The sequence below is a fragment of the Ceratosolen solmsi genome, unplaced genomic scaffold (assembly GCF_000503995.2).
Source record: "Ceratosolen solmsi marchali unplaced genomic scaffold, CerSol_1.0 scaffold7, whole genome shotgun sequence".
Taxonomy (NCBI): Eukaryota; Metazoa; Arthropoda; class Insecta; order Hymenoptera; family Agaonidae; genus Ceratosolen; species Ceratosolen solmsi.
The window spans coordinates 5,919,749-5,942,212 of NW_011948413.1; the positions used below are offsets into that span (position 1 = coordinate 5,919,749).

Below are 22,464 nucleotides of genomic sequence, written 5' to 3' on the forward strand. Positions count from 1 at the left end.
CCACCCCGCATCCAACACCAACACAGCTACTAGCAATCCAACAACTTCAATACACTTTCTCTAATTACACAGGCTTAGGCACGAATAAATCGCTTAGATACATTTTACTCGAGATATCCAATAAATAAATGTTAAAATAAACGTTAGAAATCGTGATGAGACGTCGATGATGCAACGAATACGATTGGCAAAATGCAATTTCACTCAATGTAGCGAGAAATTAACGGGCAAATGAGCGCATTGAAATTGGAACGAATTTTGCACTGTGAATTTTGTTGTTTGATTACCGTAGCCCAATGGTCACTATAATATGGCTGGATCGAGCTGAAAAGCATTAAAATGGTTTAACGACGGCCAAGTTGTTGGGCTGGATAATGTATATTTTGGCCATAGGTGCTTTCGCGTTTGCGCTAAGCGACACGAGAGAACGACACAAGCTCAAGTTTTTCAAATAACGGTCATCCTTCGGCATTTATTTGAAAGTGTCGAGTCAAAGGATCGGAGAGAGAGAGAGAGAGAGAGAGAGAGAGAGATAGGTACTCGTGGAGGAGATATAGTAGGTGGAAAATTTTTTATTAAACGTAATATTGTGCGTGCGTTAGTCGCTCGTAGCCACGACGAACGCGCAGCTCTCGTAATCCGCCAGCAGTTGGGAAAGCGCAAGGCGTCGGGGCCCTGTGGTGGGCGGGTGGGCGAGAGGCGCTGAAAGGTTGTAGGAGTGGAGGAAGTAAGGCCGTGAGTCGCGGAGCTATGAGAGGAAAGACGAAGGAAAAGTCGAGAGGAAAAAGGTGCCGAAGGAGCGGCGAAGTACCGTGGCCCCGGAAGAAACGCGCGAACAAGGTTTGCGGTCTGGCCGGACGGTGGCGCGTCGCTCGCGAAAGTCGATGTGCGTCAGCGGAAGCGGTGCCGTGGCTCGCTCGGCTCTTGGTCCCCAACGACGAGGAGCCGCCACACTGCCGTGGGTCCCGAGGGACGAGCAGTCGCTTTGCTGACGTCGAGAATGCTCGGAGGGACGTCGTAGCGGAACTGAGAATTATTGTTATTTGCTGTTGTTGCGCTCGAATTGAGCTGAGCGAGCGCGGGCGAATATTTGAATTGATCGGTCCGTCGCTCGGAGAAAAGTCAACTTGATTTTCCCCTCTGGTGTTTAATAATCGTGGTACTCGGCACGCGAGTTTACGCGTCGACGCGCGCGCCGCACTTTTCATTTGTTTCTTCAGCTCGTCACGAACTAGGCGAGAAGGAGGAAGAGGAGGAGGCGGAGAAGGAGAAGGAGAAGGAGAAGGAGAAGGAGAAGGAGAAGGAGAAGGAGAAGGAGGAAGATTGAGAAACGAAGCGCGCGGATTATGTGGAGGAAAAAGTGACGCTTCGCGCGCCAAATACCACTGGGAGGAGAGATACATCTTGTCGAAGGTAAGCAGACGGAGACGGAGTGACGCGTTGTACGACGGAGCGTGGAAGACTGGAGGGGTGAGAGTGATAGAGTGATAGAGTGAGAGAGTGAGTGAGAGAGTGAGTGAGAGAGTGAGCGAGAGAGAGAGAGAGAGCGAGTGACGGTATTATAGTGCGGTCGCGAGGGGACGAGAAAGGCTGGGACGATGAGGAGGAGGAGGAGGAGGAGGGGGGGGGCGAAAGAGAGAGAGAGAGAGAGCGAGAGAGAGAGCGAGAGAGAGAGAGAGAGAGAGAGTGAGTAAGAGGGCAGAACGGCGGCGGCGAGTCGTTGTCGTCGCTGCCTTGGGAATTTGGGACTCGAGTAAGGAGGAAGGAAGGAGTTGTGCACGGTCTGGAGCGTCATAACGTCCATCTCGACTGTCCTGCTCATTTTTGTGCTACGTCGTCTGCCAGCCACACGAGGCCCTGACAAATGTACGTATGTATGGATTTGTGGGCGGATCTCTTTTATGATCGCTGAGTGCATTATTACGATTGTGCCCCGTAGCCGACCATAAGTAGCTAACGATCTTTTAACGTATTTGTGCTTGATTTGAGAAGTGATTTCGAAAGCGCCTGGGCACGAGATTCCTGCTTAAGTAAACACTCGTACGTATTGGGAATATATTTTAGGTGTTTTGAAAAGTCCAGGGACGACCTTCTTGCGGATGCGATTTTCTCGTTCGATAATAAGCTTCATTTTTCACTTGGTTGATCGGTTTAAAGTACCCTCGGTACTCCCGAGCCCTCAACGAGCCCTCAACGAGCCCTCAACGAGCCCTCACCAGTCCCATGGATCTCGCATTATTCCTCCAGTCCCATGGAATGTCAATTATTTATTACGACGATATGATCGGCTAACCATTATCGAGATTATCAAGTCATTTTTCATTGTCTAGTACCATAGGAATTCGATCTCCATGTGGCGTGCGCGAAATTTGTTGTATTTGACTATGTCGTGGTACAGCGTAAGGATAAATTGCCATTGCAACGAGTCTGTTATTGTATTTTTGTGTTGTAGTTGAGCTTCGTAGAGGTGCTTCGCTGCTGGAGAGAAAATGTGGGAACAAACGATGAAAGACTGCACAGATGGAGCAGTGAATATAGACAAGAAGCAACAGGTGGACTCTCAGGGAGATTCTGGCTTCTTATCGGGTAGTAATTTGGTAAGCTCCGAACTGGATATAGAGGTGGAGGATGAGGAAAGGACGGACGAGCAGACTACCATTAAGATAGCACCGGAACCGGTGAGAGCCATCGACAGTGGCTTGGATCTTGGGCTCAGTAATACATTGAGTCAGTTATCTATCAAAGGGGAAAGCCTGAACCCCCTCGACAGTGGCACCATTCACCCGGATAGCGAAGAATTGGCAGCTGGAGAGGTTAAGAACGAAGATTCCCAAGAACCATGGGAGATTTATTATACCCAAGACGACGATGGCGATACGTAAGTAATTAAAGGGAATGATTAATGGAGCGTTTATGTACCACTACTTTATAATCTGAAAATTAATTTGCTCTTCTCTTTTCTTTCTTCAAGGCAATTGCATATTTCAATAATTCAGGGATTCCTCGAGGCAGCCTTTTTCCTCGTTAGTATGGCACCGCACCCTTGCCTTCTCAATATTTTGAACGACGATGCTCAAGCAGCGTTACATCTTGCGGTATTGACTCAGCAGCCAAGAATCGTACGTCGATTAGTTTTAGCCGGAGCTGATCTTACGGTCAGAAATTTTAGAGGAAATACGCCGCTTCATCTTGCCTGCATTTCTGGTGATATATACTGCGTTAAAGCTCTAACCAATCAGTTTACACCAGCCGAACGAACGTGGTTGGAACCAGGAAAGAAATTACCATCGCTGCCACAAAATTTGGAACAAAGAAATTACGACGGTAAGTTAAACAAAAAATTCTTCGTATTTATCTCGTGTTTTAAAAAAATAAATAAATAAATAAATAAAAAAAACACTACTAATAAGCGCATATTATTATCATATTAATATTATTATTTTAATTGCTCTTGTATTACAAAATTTGTTATATGGGGAATGAAATTAATAACTTAGCATAACATTGAGTGGTAATTGTTTAAGAATAAAAAATCATTCATATTCCTCAAGTATATTAAGTTAGTTTTAAGAAATAAATACTTGAATCTTTTAATCGAGAACAATAAATGTTAAGTTCCACGAATGAACTATTTAAAAAATACCATATTTCCTTGGGTTTCATTAACCAAAGTTTCATTATTAATCCTTTTTTCAATATTCTACAATATATTTTTTACTTTGTTGTAAATAATCCAGTAACAAACGGTTGTGCTAAAATGGGAAAATAATTAATTATTGATTTTTATTTATTGAAATCAACCTAAACTTTTCACATACATATTTGTAAAAATCATCAAAATTAGGTATTAAAACAATAATATTAATTTTTTTCTTTCTTAAAATATTTGCATACATATTGTTGTATTGTGACTGGGGAGTAACAGTTTTTCATCTCATTACTTTCTAAAATCTTGGCTTATGTTAAACTTGGAATAAAAAAATTTCATTTATTCAATACAGTAATTTCGTATACGGCATAACCCAAATATAATAATAAATTACAAATATTGAAATTAATTCAGTACTCTACTTTATTTTTTATAATACCAAAGTTAAATTTACATAAAAAACTAGGATTATTTGAAGTGGCTAGTTGCCTTTTCTGTTGTGAAACATCCTATGTTATCGGTAATTATATGTATTTTTTTCAAATATGGCTGTCGATCAACAAGAACGTTCTTTAAAAAATGTAACTCTACGTTCAAAATGATACTATTTGTATTTGTGAAATTTTTTTTTATATTAATAAGATGGATGTTCGATGATGTATTGTAAATATTTGTTTCCAATAGAATAAATGTAAAATTAGATCATTTATACGTAAATGTTCTCTTCGGATATTTAATTATTAAAATAATTGTAATTTTAATCAGATAGCGATTGCGAATAATTTATATTTATTAAGCACATGTGCACACCCACATATGAGTGGAGTGGAGTCAATGTGGCGTGAATTTTTTATTAATTCGTGTCGATAATCTAGATTAGTTTCGTTTTAGTTTATAAATGTTGGCATAGCTTTGATTTTTAAATCTCAGATATTAATGATTGCATTACAAATTTGGTGGTATGACATAATTATAATAAAGTGCTCGTGTTAATGATAAATATTTCTTCGTATGATTAAGAATACAGATTTTTACAATTTTATTATTTACTACGGATTGAGTTGAAAGTTTAAAAGTTTAAATTTAAAAAAAAAAAAAATTTGTTCGAATTATAATAACCGTAAATTTTAGGTTTTTTTTTTTTTTTTTTTTTTTTTTTTTTTTTTTTTTTTTGTACAGTAAAATAATTATGCTGATTTTTAAAAGTTAATTTTAGGTTAAATCGAGGTAATGTTTTGTATTCGTTGATTAAAACTGCAAAAGCATATATCGATTAATTCGGTCATTTTGAAAAACAAAAAAAAAATTTATATCGTTCATGTTGAATCGATTAGATGCAAATCTTATGTAATATTCTATTTTATCAATGAGCTTAATTAAAATAAATCACACTATCGGTAATGATGATCATTAAACAATAGATTTTTCATACATTTCTTTGAATTTCGCAATTGTTAGAATGTCAATTTATTTGTATCGAATATTATCTAAAATAGCATATATTAATGAAAGAGTTGCGAAATAGAAAATTATTTACCATTTTTAATATTAGAAATTGAATTAGTTTTTATTTTGTTATTAGACTTTCCAGCTTGTACTGATGGTTTTTTTTTTTTTTTTTTTTTTTTTTTTTTTTTTTTTTTTTTTTTGTACAGTAAAATAATTATGCTGATTTTTAAAAGTTAATTTTAGGTTAAATCGAGGTAATGTTTTGTATTCGTTGATTAAAACTGCAAAAGCATATATCGATTAATTCGGTCATTTTGAAAAACAAAAAAAAAATTTATATCGTTCATGTTGAATCGATTAGATGCAAATCTTATGTAATATTCTATTTTATCAATGAGCTTAATTAAAATAAATCACACTATCGGTAATGATGATCATTAAACAATAGATTTTTCATACATTTCTTTGAATTTCGCAATTGTTAGAATGTCAATTTATTTGTATCGAATATTATCTAAAATAGCATATATTAATGAAAGAGTTGCGAAATAGAAAATTATTTACCATTTTTAATATTAGAAATTGAATTAGTTTTTATTTTGTTATTAGACTTTCCAGCTTGTACTGATGGTTTTTTTTTTTTTTTTTTTTTTTTTTTTTTTTTTTTTTTTTTTTTTTAATTTAACTATAGACGAGCGATTAAAATAGTCCTTAATTATTATTAACTTAATGAAATTTCAAAATTTCATTTAGTTTTTCGGCTTACGATTGTTTTTGGTAGCTCGATAATTTAGTGCATTGAAGAAACTCTAGAGGAAGTTTAAATTGTCCGAGTACATAGCGTTGCAGGAAGCAACGACTGTTTTATATTTTAACGGTAGCTTATCTGACGATTAGAATAAAATATGATTCAATGTTGAAAAATGCAAGGCTACTATGATGTCACGATTTGCTATCAGTTGGTTGAGTAAGGAGGAGCTGCTTCTCTGATATGGATATATTGGGATTACATTAAAGAATCGCCAGGTCGGAAAGCAAACGAACTTGGATCATGAAATTTTTGGTAAATAAACTTCGATCGTAGATATTCGCGCTAGAGACTAGATATATTATCATTAGATACTTATTATTATAAAATAGTTTGCGCAAATTTCCATCCGTCAAGGTCGACAAATTTCTTGACAAAGTTCTTGCGGTCATTTGTTTGCATTGGCTTTCCTCAAGGATGGATGTTATACATACACAAGAGTGGTATGAGAGATTTTTGAGCCTCGGAATTCCCACGTGATGTCACTTTATAACTACTTTGCGTCGCACTTTTGCGCTCGCGGTCTCGTTAATTCATTGTCATCGCCGTTTCCTGCTATCTTCAATAACAATCAGCGAATTAAGTTGTCAAATATATATATATATATATATATTATGCACATATGAATTTTTTTTTATTTTTATAAATAAACCAATGTGCATTGATGGTGCAACTAACAATTGAAGCACGCACGCTTGCGTTTCTCCTCGGTATTTCCCCCATTGCGTGACAGTTGGAGAAAGTAATAGCGCCGAAACTTTAGTCGAAGAATCGCCAATACATATACTTGTACGCTTGCCCGTTGTCAATGCGGCAATCTTTCATTAGGGGAACATGTTTTTTTTTTTTTTTTTTTTTTTTTTTTTTTTTTTTTTGTATCGGCTGCTCCATTATAGATGCTTTTAAGGGATTTTATGCTTGAATACCGTGAATTTAACGAAACTTTCAGTATGCTTTTCGACAGGTTGGCGAGCGCCTTGATAAGTCGTACCAAATTCCGTCATCACTTAACGTCACGTTACATAATTCTCGGGATATGTTTGTGGCTGTGACAATATTGCTGACATTCGTCGACGAATGAGATTCTTCGTTTTGTTCCCGATATTAAAATGCATACGACTCTTAGTCATTGATTTATCTAATGCATTCCATTATCTTTGTGATATATATATATATATATATATATATATATATATATATATGCGCATTGTCGGAAGAATTAATTATAGCCATTAATTAATTTATTGTATTTTTACGAACAATTGCCTTATAATTGCATTTTTATCGTATCAATTGAAAAGTTCGCAGGAATATTTTTGTTATAGGTTGAATGGTACTCACTTATTTAATTACATTTTTTTCTTTCTTTCTTTTTTCTTTTATATATATATATATATATATATATATATATTATGCAGAGAGAGAAAGAGAGAGAGAGAGAGAGAGAGACAGTATTATTTCAATTTGTTTTGCAATTACAGATCAAAGTAACGCACTATTTCCGTCCTTGTAAATCAATAGTTTTAAAATTGCACGCTAGTGCCATATGCACTTTGTAAGATTACATAATTGATCACGATATATGATAAAATCAATGATCGCCATCATTAAATAATATTAAACGATATTTCACTATTAAATTAGTATTTAAATTTAAATGATATAAATTTTATTTGTTCACTAAGCAACGGTAATCTTATAATCGGCACGATTGACGTGGAATAATAATTTCAAAAATCTTTTATTCAACTGGAAAGTACATACAGCACAGTTGCGTGCACATTGAAATTTGTAAATAAACATCGTACACGACGTATTTTCTTTGCTTCGTGAATCTCAAGTTAAGTAACCGAAAGAATTTGAGAAAATCGTTTAAATAAGACCTTGATCCTTTTAAATTATTGTTTTAACCTGTTTAGTCTTTAAAATGTAAAGTAATATTGTTCGTTAGCAATTCTGTTTATTCAATGTTGAAATATGTTGAATTAACCTCGTTCAAAAAGCGTATCAGTTATGGGCAAAATAAACTTAGTGTTAAATGCGATAATAAATTAAAAGACATGAAAATACTTCTCTTTTATAATAATGCCTAAATTGTTATATATATATATATATATATATATATATATATATATATATATTCTTGTAGTTAATTAATTACTCCTTCGATAGATATATTTGCAATTCTCTCTGACTTATAGTCGAACGGATATCATTGATTATGGACTTTTTGTATTTTGTAGTAATTAATATCTTTAAATTGTTCGATAGCCATTTGTTAGCGAAATTGATGTCGAAGTTACGATCGGCATACAATAATCTAACAATTCATTGTAATTTGTAGTTTTGATAATATTGTGCCTCGATGTTTGCCATCCGGATAAATAATTTCGATTGCCAATCACGACGGTTCTTCTCTTCATCATTCAGTCTCTGAACTTTTTGTAATTTTCTCTTTCGCGGGTGTATTATAATTGTTTTGCGTTTGAGCGCGTTTTCGCGTTAAATGAAATTTCTCGCGAAGGCTAAAACAACGTTGACTTATTTAAATGCAATTGAAGCATTATGCAATCTGAGATAATTCATTTTTAATTTCCTGCCAGCAAACCTTTGACTCGTAATAGGTATGACCCGATCAATGATGAATTTCGATAGAGAATGTTGTAAAATAATTAAGAATCCTCTGGCTGCTCGATGCAACGATTTTTCTCTTTTTTCGCCCGTTTTCCCGTACCGTGTACTGTAGCATCCAGGATCGAGAAGCTCGTGTTAAATGAAAATGTGCAGAGGTTCAACACTTCGGCTGAGGTCATTGGGTTCGTTTGCGAGGGAATCGCTTGCCAGCAAAGTTTTATTGGGGATTCCCCGGTGAATGTAATATAAACGCGCGCGCGTATGTAGTTTCAGTGTGCGATCGCTCGAAAGTTTATCCAGCGTGTATATCGCTTTCAGTGGGCAACTCTTATGGCCTCATACTTAACCTTAACACGTGTACATTTTCCTCGACATTTTTTCCAATAGTCACACGGTGACTTAGCCCCCCCCCCCCCCCCCCCCCCCCCCCCGCCCCCCCCCCCTCATCAAGCATCGTTTTGGCCCGCCTTTCGTTCGTCGACTTAGGCAGCTTGAAAGTACGAGGAATAATCGTTTCTGGTCTTCGACACTTTCACGATAGTAATTTATTTCATTATATATGGTATTCGTTCGTCACATATCTACATCCTAATCTTAGCTTACAATTGATTTTGCCCTAATTAATGAATTGTTGCGTTGGTGCATTGTTTTATATATCAGCCGACGTTTTGATCGCAAGGTCTTTCATTGTAAATGATTGTTGGGTTTTGTTTTGTTTTGTTTTTTTTTTTTTTTAAACTACAACCTTGGGAAAAACCAATTTTATCACCACGAGGCTGTACCATATTCATCTTGCAACGGTAGTTTACTCACATTCATCTTTCAACGTTCGTTACGTGGCAATGCAATTAAATATTTGCTTTTAAATTTAATTCGCACTTTAGAACATCGTTTTACAGCTGACGCGACAAAAGTCTTCTTTCAGAACAAGTCCTATTGACATTTGTTGATATTTTCCGAACAAACAAGATCATTATTATCTCTATTAATATTTCTAGATCTTTGATTAATGATTTTTATAATGCGTTTGCCAAGGCAATCCGCAACAATCTATTAAAAGACAACAAATTTTTTATAACCGAAAATTTTTCAACTTGATAACTGTTATCTATAAATCGACTTTTATACGATGCAAAGGCTATTATTGTACAATGCTTATAACGTTGACAATTATCAACTTTGAAAGACTGCATTTCAATCGTCATTTTACATCATTATGAAGTAAAATCGTTACGTCAATTACTACGAATGTCATCCAGCTTTATTAGTATATTAATAGATGCAGATTAAGAATATCGTTACTTCATAAGCGCTTGAATGCTTTTGAAACGGCAAAATGCGCGCTCGATGCATAAAAACAGTTATGAAATTTTGCCTTGATGGAACAAGCTGAGAAAAAAGTGCACAATAAAGCGTAAAGCTTAAGTTAAAAGACGGCGTTTCTCTGCTGTTTGCGCATACATGGTCGTATGAGAGTAAGTTTTACAAATTAACAGTAATAAAAGGCTTTTTAATGGAAACGTCCAATGTAAAAGTTTGTGCTCAGCCGCTATCAATATCCCGTTCTCCAGAAAAAGCACACCATCAATGCACTTCCGGCATAACGGGAAATCTACTAGTGCAAAAGACTAAGTTTCTCGCTGGTGAAGAAGCGCGAGCTAAGTGATGCCATTCGTAAAATATCGAGAGAGAATATTCATAATCCGTTCGAGACGAGGCATTCGGTAAAAGTCTTTGTGTGTGTGTGTGTGTGTGTGTGTGTGTGTGTGTGTGTGTGTGTGTCTCTCTCTATCTCTCTCTCTCTCTCTCTCTCTCTCTTCATGCTTTACCATACGGAGAAATGTTTCTCAGCGGGTCCGTGAGATGAGAGAGCGAGCAAGAAAACACGTCGTCGGCGGGCCGGCGAAATGTGTGGCAGCTCCGAAAAAAAAGAGCTAATCCCGGGGAATTCCCCGGGAGCGGCGAAGGACGGCCGGAAGTCTACTTTTACTCGAGGCCTCGGGCTCTTGGCCGTGCGTCGCCGCGCCGAGCAAATAGAAAAGACACGACTATCACGTCTCCTCCTCGTCTCTTCCTGCTCGCGCAGGCCGTTACGTCAGGCGACGCGGGCCGTCGCGGCGCCGGATCACCGTCCAGACCACAGGTCGCCCTCGTCGGCTATTTGCGATCACGGCCTCGGGAAAAGCCCGCGGGCATTGCCATCGGCTTTCGCGGGACGAGACTTTGGCATGTGAGTGGGGGAGGGCGTGGCGAGGGAGGGTTGGTACAGAAAGCCATCGACGATCTCTCTTCGTGGAAAAGTTATGCCGTTATCCACGTGCGTGTGAGCGTGTTTTTTATGTATGTACGTATGTAGGACGTGGAGTAGAGTGGATTACTGGACGACGCTGGACGATGCTGGACGACGCTGGACGTCGTAAGCTCGGTACTGAGACGCGAGCGACTCCAAGGCAAATTTACTGCCGTCTCCCTTACTTACGGCTCGAATTGCAATTATCGACATGCTACTTGCATAAGACAAAAATCTTTGCGATTTTTGCTCAACCCTCGATGCAAAAGCAGCCTCAATGCTATAAACCAAAGTATCGTTTGGTCTCGCGTGGTCATTATGTTGGAGGTCGGTTTTCTTGCATAAAATGCACCGCGTATCGTTCGATCCGCGATCGTTATTTGAAAATGCCCCCGGTTTCTCATGTTACATTAATACTTAATACAGCGGATGCGTTACAACGAGTGACTACATCGCTGGCGCATATGCGCTTAGCGGATCTGTCGTCACGAGTCAGTCGACGAGTTAAGTAGTTATAAAAAAAAAAAAAAAAAAAAAAAAAAAAAAAGAACAAGTGAGGGAATGGAAGTGACGAGGTAATGTGGTCACTATTATTCCTTAGCTACACATCATCATCGGCTTGGAGCTCCTCGAAACGTTAAGAAAACAATCTCATCGATTTTAACAAAACTACTGCAATTACGAACATACAAATGCCACGATAATTAGGGTCGTTATTGTTGGATGTGTTGTTTTTTTATAAATGCAAATCAACGACGATAAACGAAGATGCGCGTTTGGCCATTATAAAGTATTATTATCTCGTACAACTTATTGTGAGGAGATGTGAAATCCCCAGCCCGTAATCGCTACGAAACCATTTGTCCTACATGCTTTACAGTCACCATAAAAAAAAAAAAAAAAAAAAAAAAAAAAAAAAAAAAGAATGAAAGAAAGAAAGTAAGAAATAAATAAACCAAGACGCATACATTCGAAAATACAGTGTTATTTATAAGTAGCGACAGTTAGAAATACCAGACTCGAATTTTCAGCGGCGACGGGAATAAGTTTGAGAAAGCCAAGTCGGAATAGCGAGGATAGCCGAGTCGTCGGCCGTGGCCTGGCCATCGGCTGCCGCTGCCATTGGCTCGTACTCTCCGTGATGCAACGTATATTTAACGTAGCTCGCGAAAGGAAATTCTTCCATTAGCAAAGAATAGAGATGGACGAGGGGTGGCGGCGGTGTCCCCGAGGGTCGTCGAGTCAGTCGAGACGGTGTAATTTTGGCAAATGCGGCACTTTGATCGGGACCGCGAGCCTACTTTAGCCGCTTGGGATGCGAGCCGATACTCGCCGCCCCCGCGTCTGCCGGGAAGGGAACTTCCTCTTCCACGGCGAGGCGATCTAGCCGCTTTGGGCTTTTCTTTTTCCTTACGTTACACGGTCGATGACTGCTGGCTGGCTGGCGCTATTTTCGCGTTGAAATACCCGACTGACGGATACGCGTGCCATTCGGAAGTCTAGCGTACTTTGTGAATGAACGCTCTTGTGGATAAGTTTGGTCTTGGTGTTGGGTGGGGGAGGGGGACCGAGGAGAACCAAATGCAGAAGACGGCTTATTCGGGATAAAGAGAAAGGCTGTATTGTAATCGAGGCGGGTCGGCATTTTCCTTGCGCCTAATTGTATGGGCAGCTTACATACGGCTTTAAAGCTTTTGAAAGCTGATTAATTATTCGGTATTTACAAATTATAACCCGTCGACATTCCGGCAATAAGTGGCAGTTTTATTGAATCATACTTAAAAAAAAAAGAGAAAGAGAGAGAGAGAGAGAGAGAGAGAGAGAGACAGGAACGAACCATCCTTGTGTGACGACGTATTTACAGTTTTGTAAAATTAAAAAAAAAACGTTGTTTTAATATATAATAATAAAAAATGGAGATTAATGCGTGTTATGAGAAAGTTGCAAGTCCACTGCAATAATTTCAGGATCAATATTTATTTGTTTCTTCTTAGCTAATTGAATAATTATGCCAATTGGAAAAGATAGTTTGAATGATGAAAAATTTAAAAGATCAAAGATAACGATAAATAGCCGTCAAAGTTATCGGTATATCGATTAATCGTATTTGTAGAACTTGAGCAATTGCTGAACTTAACTGTCCGCCTGATTTATTTTATAATGTTAGTAGGTGAACGCAATGGTTATCGATGATACGAGGACACCCAAGGATAATATATATAAGTGTGATATTAACGTTACGTAGTAAAATTCCAAACTAACGGAGGAAAATCCATGCCCATAAATTAAATTATTCATAATTAAATACCTTCGATTTAAATATATGTGATTAGCGTTTGACCTATATTGCCTCATTTATTCCATAAATATTTAACAGAGTTAGTTAGATCTCAATCAACGATTGGATTTATGATCGAAGCGTTATGAATAATTATTATCCAATACCTTAGGCGATCGAACGTGAGCGATCAGTCTAACGAGATAACTAGATTATCTTGCACGAGATGAGGGAGCTTACAATTTAAAAAAATGTGTGCATCCTTTATTTTTCAGGTGAGATGTGCCTGCACATAGCCGCGGCCAAGGGTCACGTGGAGCTCGTGCGACACCTACTGCAGCTTGGCGCGAACGTCGAGGCGCGCGAGGGTCTCGGGGGTCGTACGGCTCTGCATCTCGCCGTCGAGCACCGACGTCGAGAGGTCGTGCACCTGATTCTCAACGAGTGCCGGCCCCAGCTTGAAGCGCGCACCTACGCCGGCCTTACGGCATACCACCTCGCCCGCTGCCTCGACCAGCAGCTCGCGATGGAGCTCGCGAGGTACGGAGCTTCGCCCTCGACGCCGCCCGACCTCGTCAGCGACACCGAGAGCGACGAGGACGAGGACGAGGAGGAGGAGGACGGCAACGGAGGCGGTGGCGGCGGCGGCGGCGGCGGCGGGATCGGGGGCCGAGAGGACAGCGCAGCCTACCGAATGGCTCTCGCACGCTTCAACCTCGCGTCCAAGAACGTCACCGCCATCGCCAGCGCCTAACGCCTCGGGCTCCCTGCACTAGGTCCTTGATATATATACCCCCTCCTCTCTCTCTCTCTCTCTCTCTCTCTCTCTCTCTCTCTCTGTTTTTCACACACACACCGTATACTTATGTACTTGCCCGCCCTACCCTCCCATCCCCCCTCGTATTTCCCACCCCTCCCCACCCCACCGCAGGCCTCATCAACCAGCCGTTACCCTTAAAATTCCTCCTCTACCTACCTACCTATCTACCTACCTACCTGCCTCCATCGATGTCTCTTGTATTATTGACGAGGGACAGCCGTAGCCCTGAATTATCTTTAAGGACTTTGGTCGAGTCCGCTACGGAGCAAATTAGTCGAGGATAGCAGCGAGTCTTTTAAGGAAATAGATGCTGCACTGCGAATAATGTAATCCGACGATTATTTATATTATATTAGTTGGACGGACGCGAGCTGGCAAAAATCTCGAAAAGCCTCGAAAAAATTTTCGTTCGAGTCGTCATCCTCTCGACATCCCTCAAGTAGATCATCGAAGATCATGCTGTGCACGACGTTGATGCACTCGCTGCTCGTCTATTACAGCTTTAATGGCCGGATCGCGCCAACCTCGTCACTGACGACCGAGAGAAACATCCGTTTCGGAGATTAGCCGGTGACGAAATAGTCGGCCACTCGAACCAGGAACTCCTCGTCGGCGTGTGCCGCCATATCGCTATTGCGCTATTCCGCGACACTTGAATATTCGTTTCTCCAAACTCGTCGGCTTTTAAAATGGTGTGAGAGACCGGGCAGACTGCGCGAGCGAAATGGAGCAAACGCCGCACGATCCAACGGGATTCATCTCCAACTTCGTTGCTCTCGAATAATTTAATCTCGTAGGATTCGTATGAACGCAACGTACGAATGAAAATTACATCGAGTAGATTTGAGCATTACAGTACTCGTCGCCGTTATTTATACATATGTTATACAAATGTCTGGTATTTATAACAATTTACATTGTTATTTCATGTACATTACATTCGATTGCGATTGTCATTCGGGATCCTTATTTCTCGTTAACTCGATGGTTTTTAATCAAATTTGAATCGACGGCGTTCATCGAAGTGCTGAGCGCTAAACGTTGGCGATTGTCATTGACACGGTGCGCCGCAGTCTCGCCTCCTTCCGCGTAATCTCGAAGCTTCTCCGGTGCGTTCTTGTCCCTGATGGCGCGGCCATTGAGAAAGCCGCCCTTGAAAAATACCCTCGCCGAGCTGCTTCGGGAAGTTATAGTTCGGTCCACCTCCTCACGACACGACACTTTCTTCTTTCTCTGCGATGTAAAGACTGATTTATTTTTTAGCGTTTATTTAAGATTAGTTTAACTCGCGTGCGAACAAACTTGCCTCAGCGCCAATCGCACTTCTCAGGGCGATCGTAGTATTGTGGCGAGGACGCCCGAGAGCATTTTATTTGGCGTCGCTCCCCTCTTCGACCTTCATTCGCATTAGCTATTGTAGTATCCGATAGTAGGTAAGAACAGAATTGCGATTATATGTTTATCCAGTAAAGAAATGGATGGGAATGGATCGGTGATACATTGAGGATAATTCTTGTAAACGCCCTTGATGCGTAGGCGCCGGCGATTTTCCGACCAATGGATATCAAATTAACCATTCGCCCCGACAATTGTTTCGAAAACCTTTTTCAAATTACAATAAAGTGTTTCATGAAATTGTTCAATTTTGGGAATAGCAATTTTGAAATTTAATATCGATTACCAACCGAATACTAACATCCGTCTAGCCGTTGCCTTCTATCTATTGAGCTAAGACGGCTCTTATTTGATTTATATACGATACGATATACAGATGTACAGATCAATAAACGTTAAGTGATTATTATTTTTCATAAAAAAAAAAAATTGTTATTTAATTTTATTACTATTTCTAAATCAGATTTGTATATATATATATATATATATACATATATATGATGCTTTCTGAAATTTAATCCTAATATTATGCTAATGATTAAATTACACTTAAAGTGAGCAATTATTCGTTTATTCGAATCGTAATTTAATAAAAGTTATTTTAAGCCGTTTTTAAATCTCACTTTAAGCTCGTTGAGATATTAGCGATCCGTTCAACATTGCAATAAGAGACCTCCGAATGTGGCTTAAAATCACCGGGCACACGGACATTTCGAAAACATCGAACGTGTCTGTACTCTGCATTCGCGCTAGAACTCCAACTCCCGTGTAAACATCCGTAATTTTACAAAAATTGTACCGTAAAACTCAGTAAGAGTAAGTATTTTATAATATATATGTTTACGTGCAATTTCAACTTTTAACTAAAATAAGAAAATACAAAGTTGTTGAGTTTTTTCAACTTCACATTATCGTACATACATGTATTACATTTCTTTGTATTCGACAAATATTTCAAATAAAAACAAAAGCGATTCACTATGACGACAAATGCAAATTTACTTATCTATCTTATCTTCTAACTGAAGTCTATAGTAGTCGAGATGATGCTCCTCGTGTGTGCGTGTGTGTCCCACTCTCGACTAAATTAATTATTTTTCACATCAATTATTGGTTACGATTAAATGATTGTACAGTCTTACTAATGACCATATTTCAATAAATGTCTAGAAAGCCTAAAATCAACAAGATTTAATTAAAAATTTATGCCTTGTGCGGAAAGTACGTTAAACGATGCCGAAGAGACGAGAAATTATTCTTATGTGGAAAGTGGTATGAGGTATTATTAACAGTGAGTATTCAATGAAGAGGAAAGCGTGAAATGAATTTTTTAACAGTCTATGTGATCCTATTCTTGTCCTATTAAAATAAAAATTTGGATAAAATTATTACAAAATCCTTGTGAGTCGCGTGCAATAGCATTCGAAAAGTGACACTTTTTTTTTGTTCAATGCAATTATTACGTTTCATGTGATAGTAAATACTAGTGAAAGCATAAAGAATTTTTATGGAAAATCGAATAATACACTTTTGGGAGTTTTATTTTCCATGGCCGATTTAAACATTTTTATTTCTACATAACTTTATATAAGCATTCGATAATCATTCAATTCGCTTATATATTAACCTTTTTTTTTTTTTTTTTCAACTAAAAACCAAATAATTTCTCGAAGATTTCAGTTAATATATAAAATAAAGATGTCGCTAATATATTTAGTAATCAATGACTAAATTTAACATTTAACGAATACGAAACATAATAATTCCCATAGGGATGAAATTATCTGTTAGCTTTCTCCTCGTTAGCTGGGATTTTCTGTTTCGAGTATTGGGTTTCTCTCATATATGTTTATCCCGTTTGTTGGCAGTTCTATTGACATTGGAGTAACGAGTGATTCCCCCATAATACATAAATTAATCTCTAATTTCACTACTGGGGATCATTATTAAACATAAAAGCACATAGATGGACGAAGTTGATAATCGAGCAATTATCAGTAGCCAATGGTTTTAATCATCTTTTTAATATATTAAGTTAACAATTCGGATGGGTAATAAGATACGATAACAAGACGATAAGAGTCAATGCGTTGATAATGCCGTGATTCCTGCTTTACTGCTTTCTGTCGATCGTGATTTAATTGCTCATTTTATATAAATAATTCTTTTATTAGGATATATTAGGTAAAATGTGTGATAAAGTTTTATTTTAAGCTTTGGATTATTTACATTTGACGAAGAAGATAATGACATTTCTTAATGCTTTGTTTGCCAAGATCTTTAGGGGGTAATTTAAACTTTAAATTAATTTACGAAATGAATTAATACTCGTGAAAAATTTTTAATGACTGTTTAAAGACTCTCGTGTATATATTTAATCGCAGGAAATTTTATATTTTTATCTGAAAATAGCGGCATCGATTGAAAAAAAAAATATATATATATCCCCCCCCGCCCCCCTCCCCCCTCCCCTCCCCACCCTACCCCTAACGCTCTCTTTTTCATTTAATATATCGATCTTTATGGTCTCACCACTCTGATAGTTTTAACGTCGAATCGTTTTAACGGAAAAGATAATAAAATTTTGATGTTATATTGCGCGAAAGTGTGAATTAGAAATTACTTTTTCCTTTTTCAATTGCCACTATACATAAGTCAATAATCGAACTCTTTGTTGGAAATTTGTCCAAAAAAAAAAAAATATATATATATATGTATATATATATTTTTTTTTTAACAATCAACGGTGTACAATTTATTCTTTCTGCGATTTATCTTATGAAATCATTTTTATGTGTGTTGCAAGTGCATCCAATTCATTACTAATTATTAATTATTTTTCTCGAGCGAAAATCTGTATATATAAATATAATCATTCGTTCAGTCAATGATGTATTATAATAACTTTCGATCATTGGCTATTTAACGCTATATGTAAGATATTGAAAATTCATGAACGAAGATGAAAGAAATAATTCGATTTAAAAACGCAAGGAATATTGACAGAACAGTGGAAACAAAATTAAGAAATTTCTGTTCAAAGTTAAGGGATTGTATTTTATATTTATATATTTACTTAACACATTTCGTAAATATAATTTGTAACCGACCTTGGAAACGTTGGAGGTCAAGAGCACCCGACGGCAAACATCTTGAAGCATCGTTACAAACTTGGCGGATAATCAATTTTGCATTATCGTTGACTATATTGGTTATTTATTCGAGCAATAACTTTACATTTTTCCTCAAACTTCTAATAGAAATACATTTTTTCCCAACATTTTATAATTGTAAATCTTACGCATATTGTATATACAATGAGTGCCATTGTTTGCCTTTTGTTTGTTTCGCGTGTACGCCAGTTGATATAATCTGTCTAATGCAGAGCTTAAATTTTACACTTCCAATTGAATAATCTTAATGTGAAAGTCAAGAATAATAAGTTAAGAATTTAATTAATTAATTAATTAATTAATTAAGAATAATGAATCGTATGCAAAGTGAGCCGAAGATATTAACGAATATAAATAATGTAATGTTAGTTTGTGGGAATTTAGTTGATGGTTGGTGTTTGGTTTGCTTAGAATGTTAATTTAAAAATGTCAAAGTAAAATTGAGGCGATAAGGGAATGCATAAATTCAGTAAAAAATACAATCGCCCATAGCAGTAAAATTTAAAATATCAACCGATTAGCGATAACCCGGGCTTAACTATTTTCATCCGAACTGCGCTCTTACCGTCGTTCACATGGACATGGAAAATAAAGTGCCGGGGAAAGTGACTCGGCTAAAACTCGATCGAGCAGATTGCTGGGAAGCGAAGGAAAGGACATGCCATAGAGAAGCTACCATATCAACTGCCACCTCGGCAGCTTTATTAACAACATCGGCTCAATGCACGTGAAGATTAGTCGAGTGGTTAGGGTAAGTGACCTGGAAACAAGCAAGCAAGTACTTCATTTAAACGGATTGCTTAGCCATGTTTACTAGATGGATTTTAAAAGTGAGGTAAGAGTAAAGGAGCACTTTATCTCCAGCTGTGTGTAATAATCGTCCACGATGTAAGTGGAAAAAGTCCGTTACCCAATTACCTTCCGAAAATCGAGATGAAAGTAATTTACGATGGCTGGCCCGCAAGAGGATGTCGTAGCATTATATGTGTATATATATATATATATATTACATCGATTATTATAAGCCGATAAGAGGATAAGGTTTGTTTTTTGTTTGGGTGAAATTGTCAGTGCGACGCATTCATAAGCAGTACATGTAATTTATGCCATACATTTATATAGAACATTATTGGCTTTGCATAATGTGTCTGAGCATGAATTACCTGTACGTATACCGTGCGTACGTATGCCAAGTGTACGTATATGAGCATAAGTATGCAGAAGGTGAGTCGGTCTCATACGGCACTTGTCTTGTCTTGTCTTCTCCCTTGTCCTTCGTAGCTGCACAAATCCATCGATGATTCGTGCGTCACTTTCGATTATTTGAAGCCTTCCTAATTTATGCTCTATCAGTCTTGACATAGCCGGCAGCTAAGAAAATATAATACCTCCGTAACAGCCTTGCACTTCGCTCTTACGACAACATTCAAAATCTAACTTTTCGTCGAAATATTTCATTGTAAAAGTTAGAATATTGTTTAAAATTTTTGCCTGCGCGCATGAAAAATTCCATTTTAATGATATTCCATTGTACATTATACTGTATTTGTCTTCATGCATTAAAGTTTAAGATGAATTATTAATATTTATTAGCGTGTGTCCTCAATAAAATCTTGTCCTTGTATTATCGTATTAATATGAGTTCAAGCTGATCCAACATCCGATTCAATACAATTGATTTAATTTTAAATTACATTAAATGTTCGAATGAAGTTATTTATATATATATATATATATATATATATATATATATATCCTTAAAATAGTTTTAAATCGGATTTCATAAAATATATGCATCGTTTGGTAATACTCGTAATATCGAAACACTATACATGTATATACATATATTAATTGAAAAGAGATGCCGAATAAAACTCTTTATCGTGCTGATAAAAAGAGGAAGTTGTGAAGTAACCAGTATAAAGTTGACATGACTCATTGGACCTGTACGGAAGGTTTGAATTATATTACAAGGTCATCAATCTTGATTTGAAACTGAAAAAAAATCAATGAATCCGATGAATTACCCTAAATGCGGAAATATTTTAAAATACAATATTCAATTTTGATAGAACGTGATGTATTTTGGTAATGTTTACTATACGGGAAGATCTTGAATTCCTATACGAATTATAAGATTGTTACTTATGGCTAATTTAAAATATCTCAATTCGATACATTCGCTAATTCAAGTAATAAACAAATGGCATATTTTTCATTTTTAAATGTCTCGATCAAGTTAATGCGAGCAACAGCAGCATAAACGCTTAAATTGGTAATTGCACATATGAAGCCTTTGTACATACATAACTATGAAAAGAGCATGTATTGTCTATTTAAATAATATATTGCCGAAAATAAAGGGGAATAGATAATAAAATTCTTAACATAGTAAATTATTTAACTAAAACTGACTGCCATCATTTTTTTATACATAACATGTAAAAATTAATTTGTGAAAAAGAAACTCGGATGGTAAATTACGATAATAAATTACAAGTATCCCAGTGGCTTTCCATAAAAAATATTAAGTATTATTTTGCAAATATAATATGTTAGATACAAAAATATATATAAATGTAATTAATTTAGTTTATATATATATATATATATATATATATATATATTTTTTTTTTTCTTTAATTTACCTTCCATTTTCATTCTCTTTGAGTTTTTTTCCTTTCACCTCAACTTTTACTATCAAATCCTATAATATTTTTGCATAATTAATTTATTATTATCATACTATCGTGTAAATACAATTTTTTATATAAATTTTCACATACTAATTTTTATTCTATTCTGTTAATATTTTTAACCGTACCCGTACTAATTACAACGCTCGTTACAATTTCAATTAAAATGGCAATTTAAGTTCTAATTAATTATTAATGGCTTCTACAAAATTCTATCTTCTACAAAGGAATAAAGATTATGTTGGAAATTATGTGCAAAGTAATATTGTTAATATATATTTTTAGGAATGCTCAGTTTTCTATTGTAAATACAAAATTGTAAAGCTACTACTATTATAATCAATATTGAATTTCAGCGGAATTTATTTATTTACGAAATTTTCATGGAATTTCATTTAAATAATAACAATTCCTAATTCGACGTACTTAGTAACGTCGGATGTATATTAAGTTGAATGTTAAATAAGTAGTGATTGAAAGGTTTGTGTTAAATAATAAATTTGGGATTAACTTTTTATGCTCATTGATTTATAGTGGATGTGGATTGTTTAAAAAAAATTTATACATATTTTCATTGAATAAATCGTAATACATTAATACATCGTATTGTTGCTATATGGACTTGCGGTATTTTAAATTTTGAAAGTTGTTTTAAAAAAGATTAGGAAAGTTAGATTTCTAATAATAGCAATTAACTTAAATTCAACATTGTCCCATTAAAGTGTTTAAGAAAAATATAAAAATTTATCTATTCCCTGAATTAACAGTGCGAACTTGGTACTCGAGGGAAAAGTGTAAGTACGACTGCTATCTTTAGTATTAGTAATATTTGGACATTTAAAATAATTAAAACGAAGAGGAATTTTTTTAAGAAATATACGTCTATAATGACGATTAAAATATTAATAATGTTCCAATCATTAATTTAACAATATATATTTGCATATATAATGGCTCTAAAATAATTTATTTGAATACGAAAGATGTTGATATTTTATCTTAAGAATTATAAATTACGCTAGAAAGACATTTAATTTCATTCAAACTCACTTTATAACAACACATTTATAACAATTATGTCTATTCGATATTTTATATTGGTAAATAAACATTTATCATTATACACTTGCATACTTAAATTAATCTTTACCAGTGTAATTCCAATTATTCGAAAGTTATATTCCGAAGAAATTGTTAAGCTTATATAAAACAAAATATGCAGGTATAAATTAATAATATTAATTTTCATTGAAAATGTGTAATCGTCAATAA

The 22,464-nt window shown here is 36.3% G+C and overlaps 1 protein-coding gene across 1 annotated transcript; it reads left to right on the forward strand.

Moving 5' to 3' along the window:
• Window positions 1–1,266: 1,266 nt before the first annotated feature.
• LOC105367662 (NF-kappa-B inhibitor cactus-like) lies at window positions 1,267–13,862 on the forward strand. Its single transcript, XM_011506430.1, has 4 exons — window positions 1,267–1,413; window positions 2,453–2,878; window positions 2,972–3,324; window positions 13,384–13,862. Exons 2-4 carry the CDS (start codon window positions 2,490–2,492, stop codon window positions 13,860–13,862), a joined length of 1,221 nt encoding a protein of 406 aa, XP_011504732.1. The 5' UTR covers window positions 1,267–1,413; window positions 2,453–2,489.
• The last annotated feature ends 8,602 nt before the right edge of the window (window positions 13,863–22,464 follow it).

Coding starts and splice junctions, on each gene's coding strand:
- LOC105367662 (XM_011506430.1), top strand. CDS start 2,490: ATGTGGGAACAAACGATGAAAGACTGCACAGATGGAGCAGTGAATATA. Junction 2,879..2,971: donor CAAGACGACGATGGCGATAC/GTAAGTAATTAA, acceptor TCTTTCTTCAAG/GCAATTGCATATTTCAATAA. Junction 3,325..13,383: donor GGAACAAAGAAATTACGACG/GTAAGTTAAACA, acceptor TTTATTTTTCAG/GTGAGATGTGCCTGCACATA.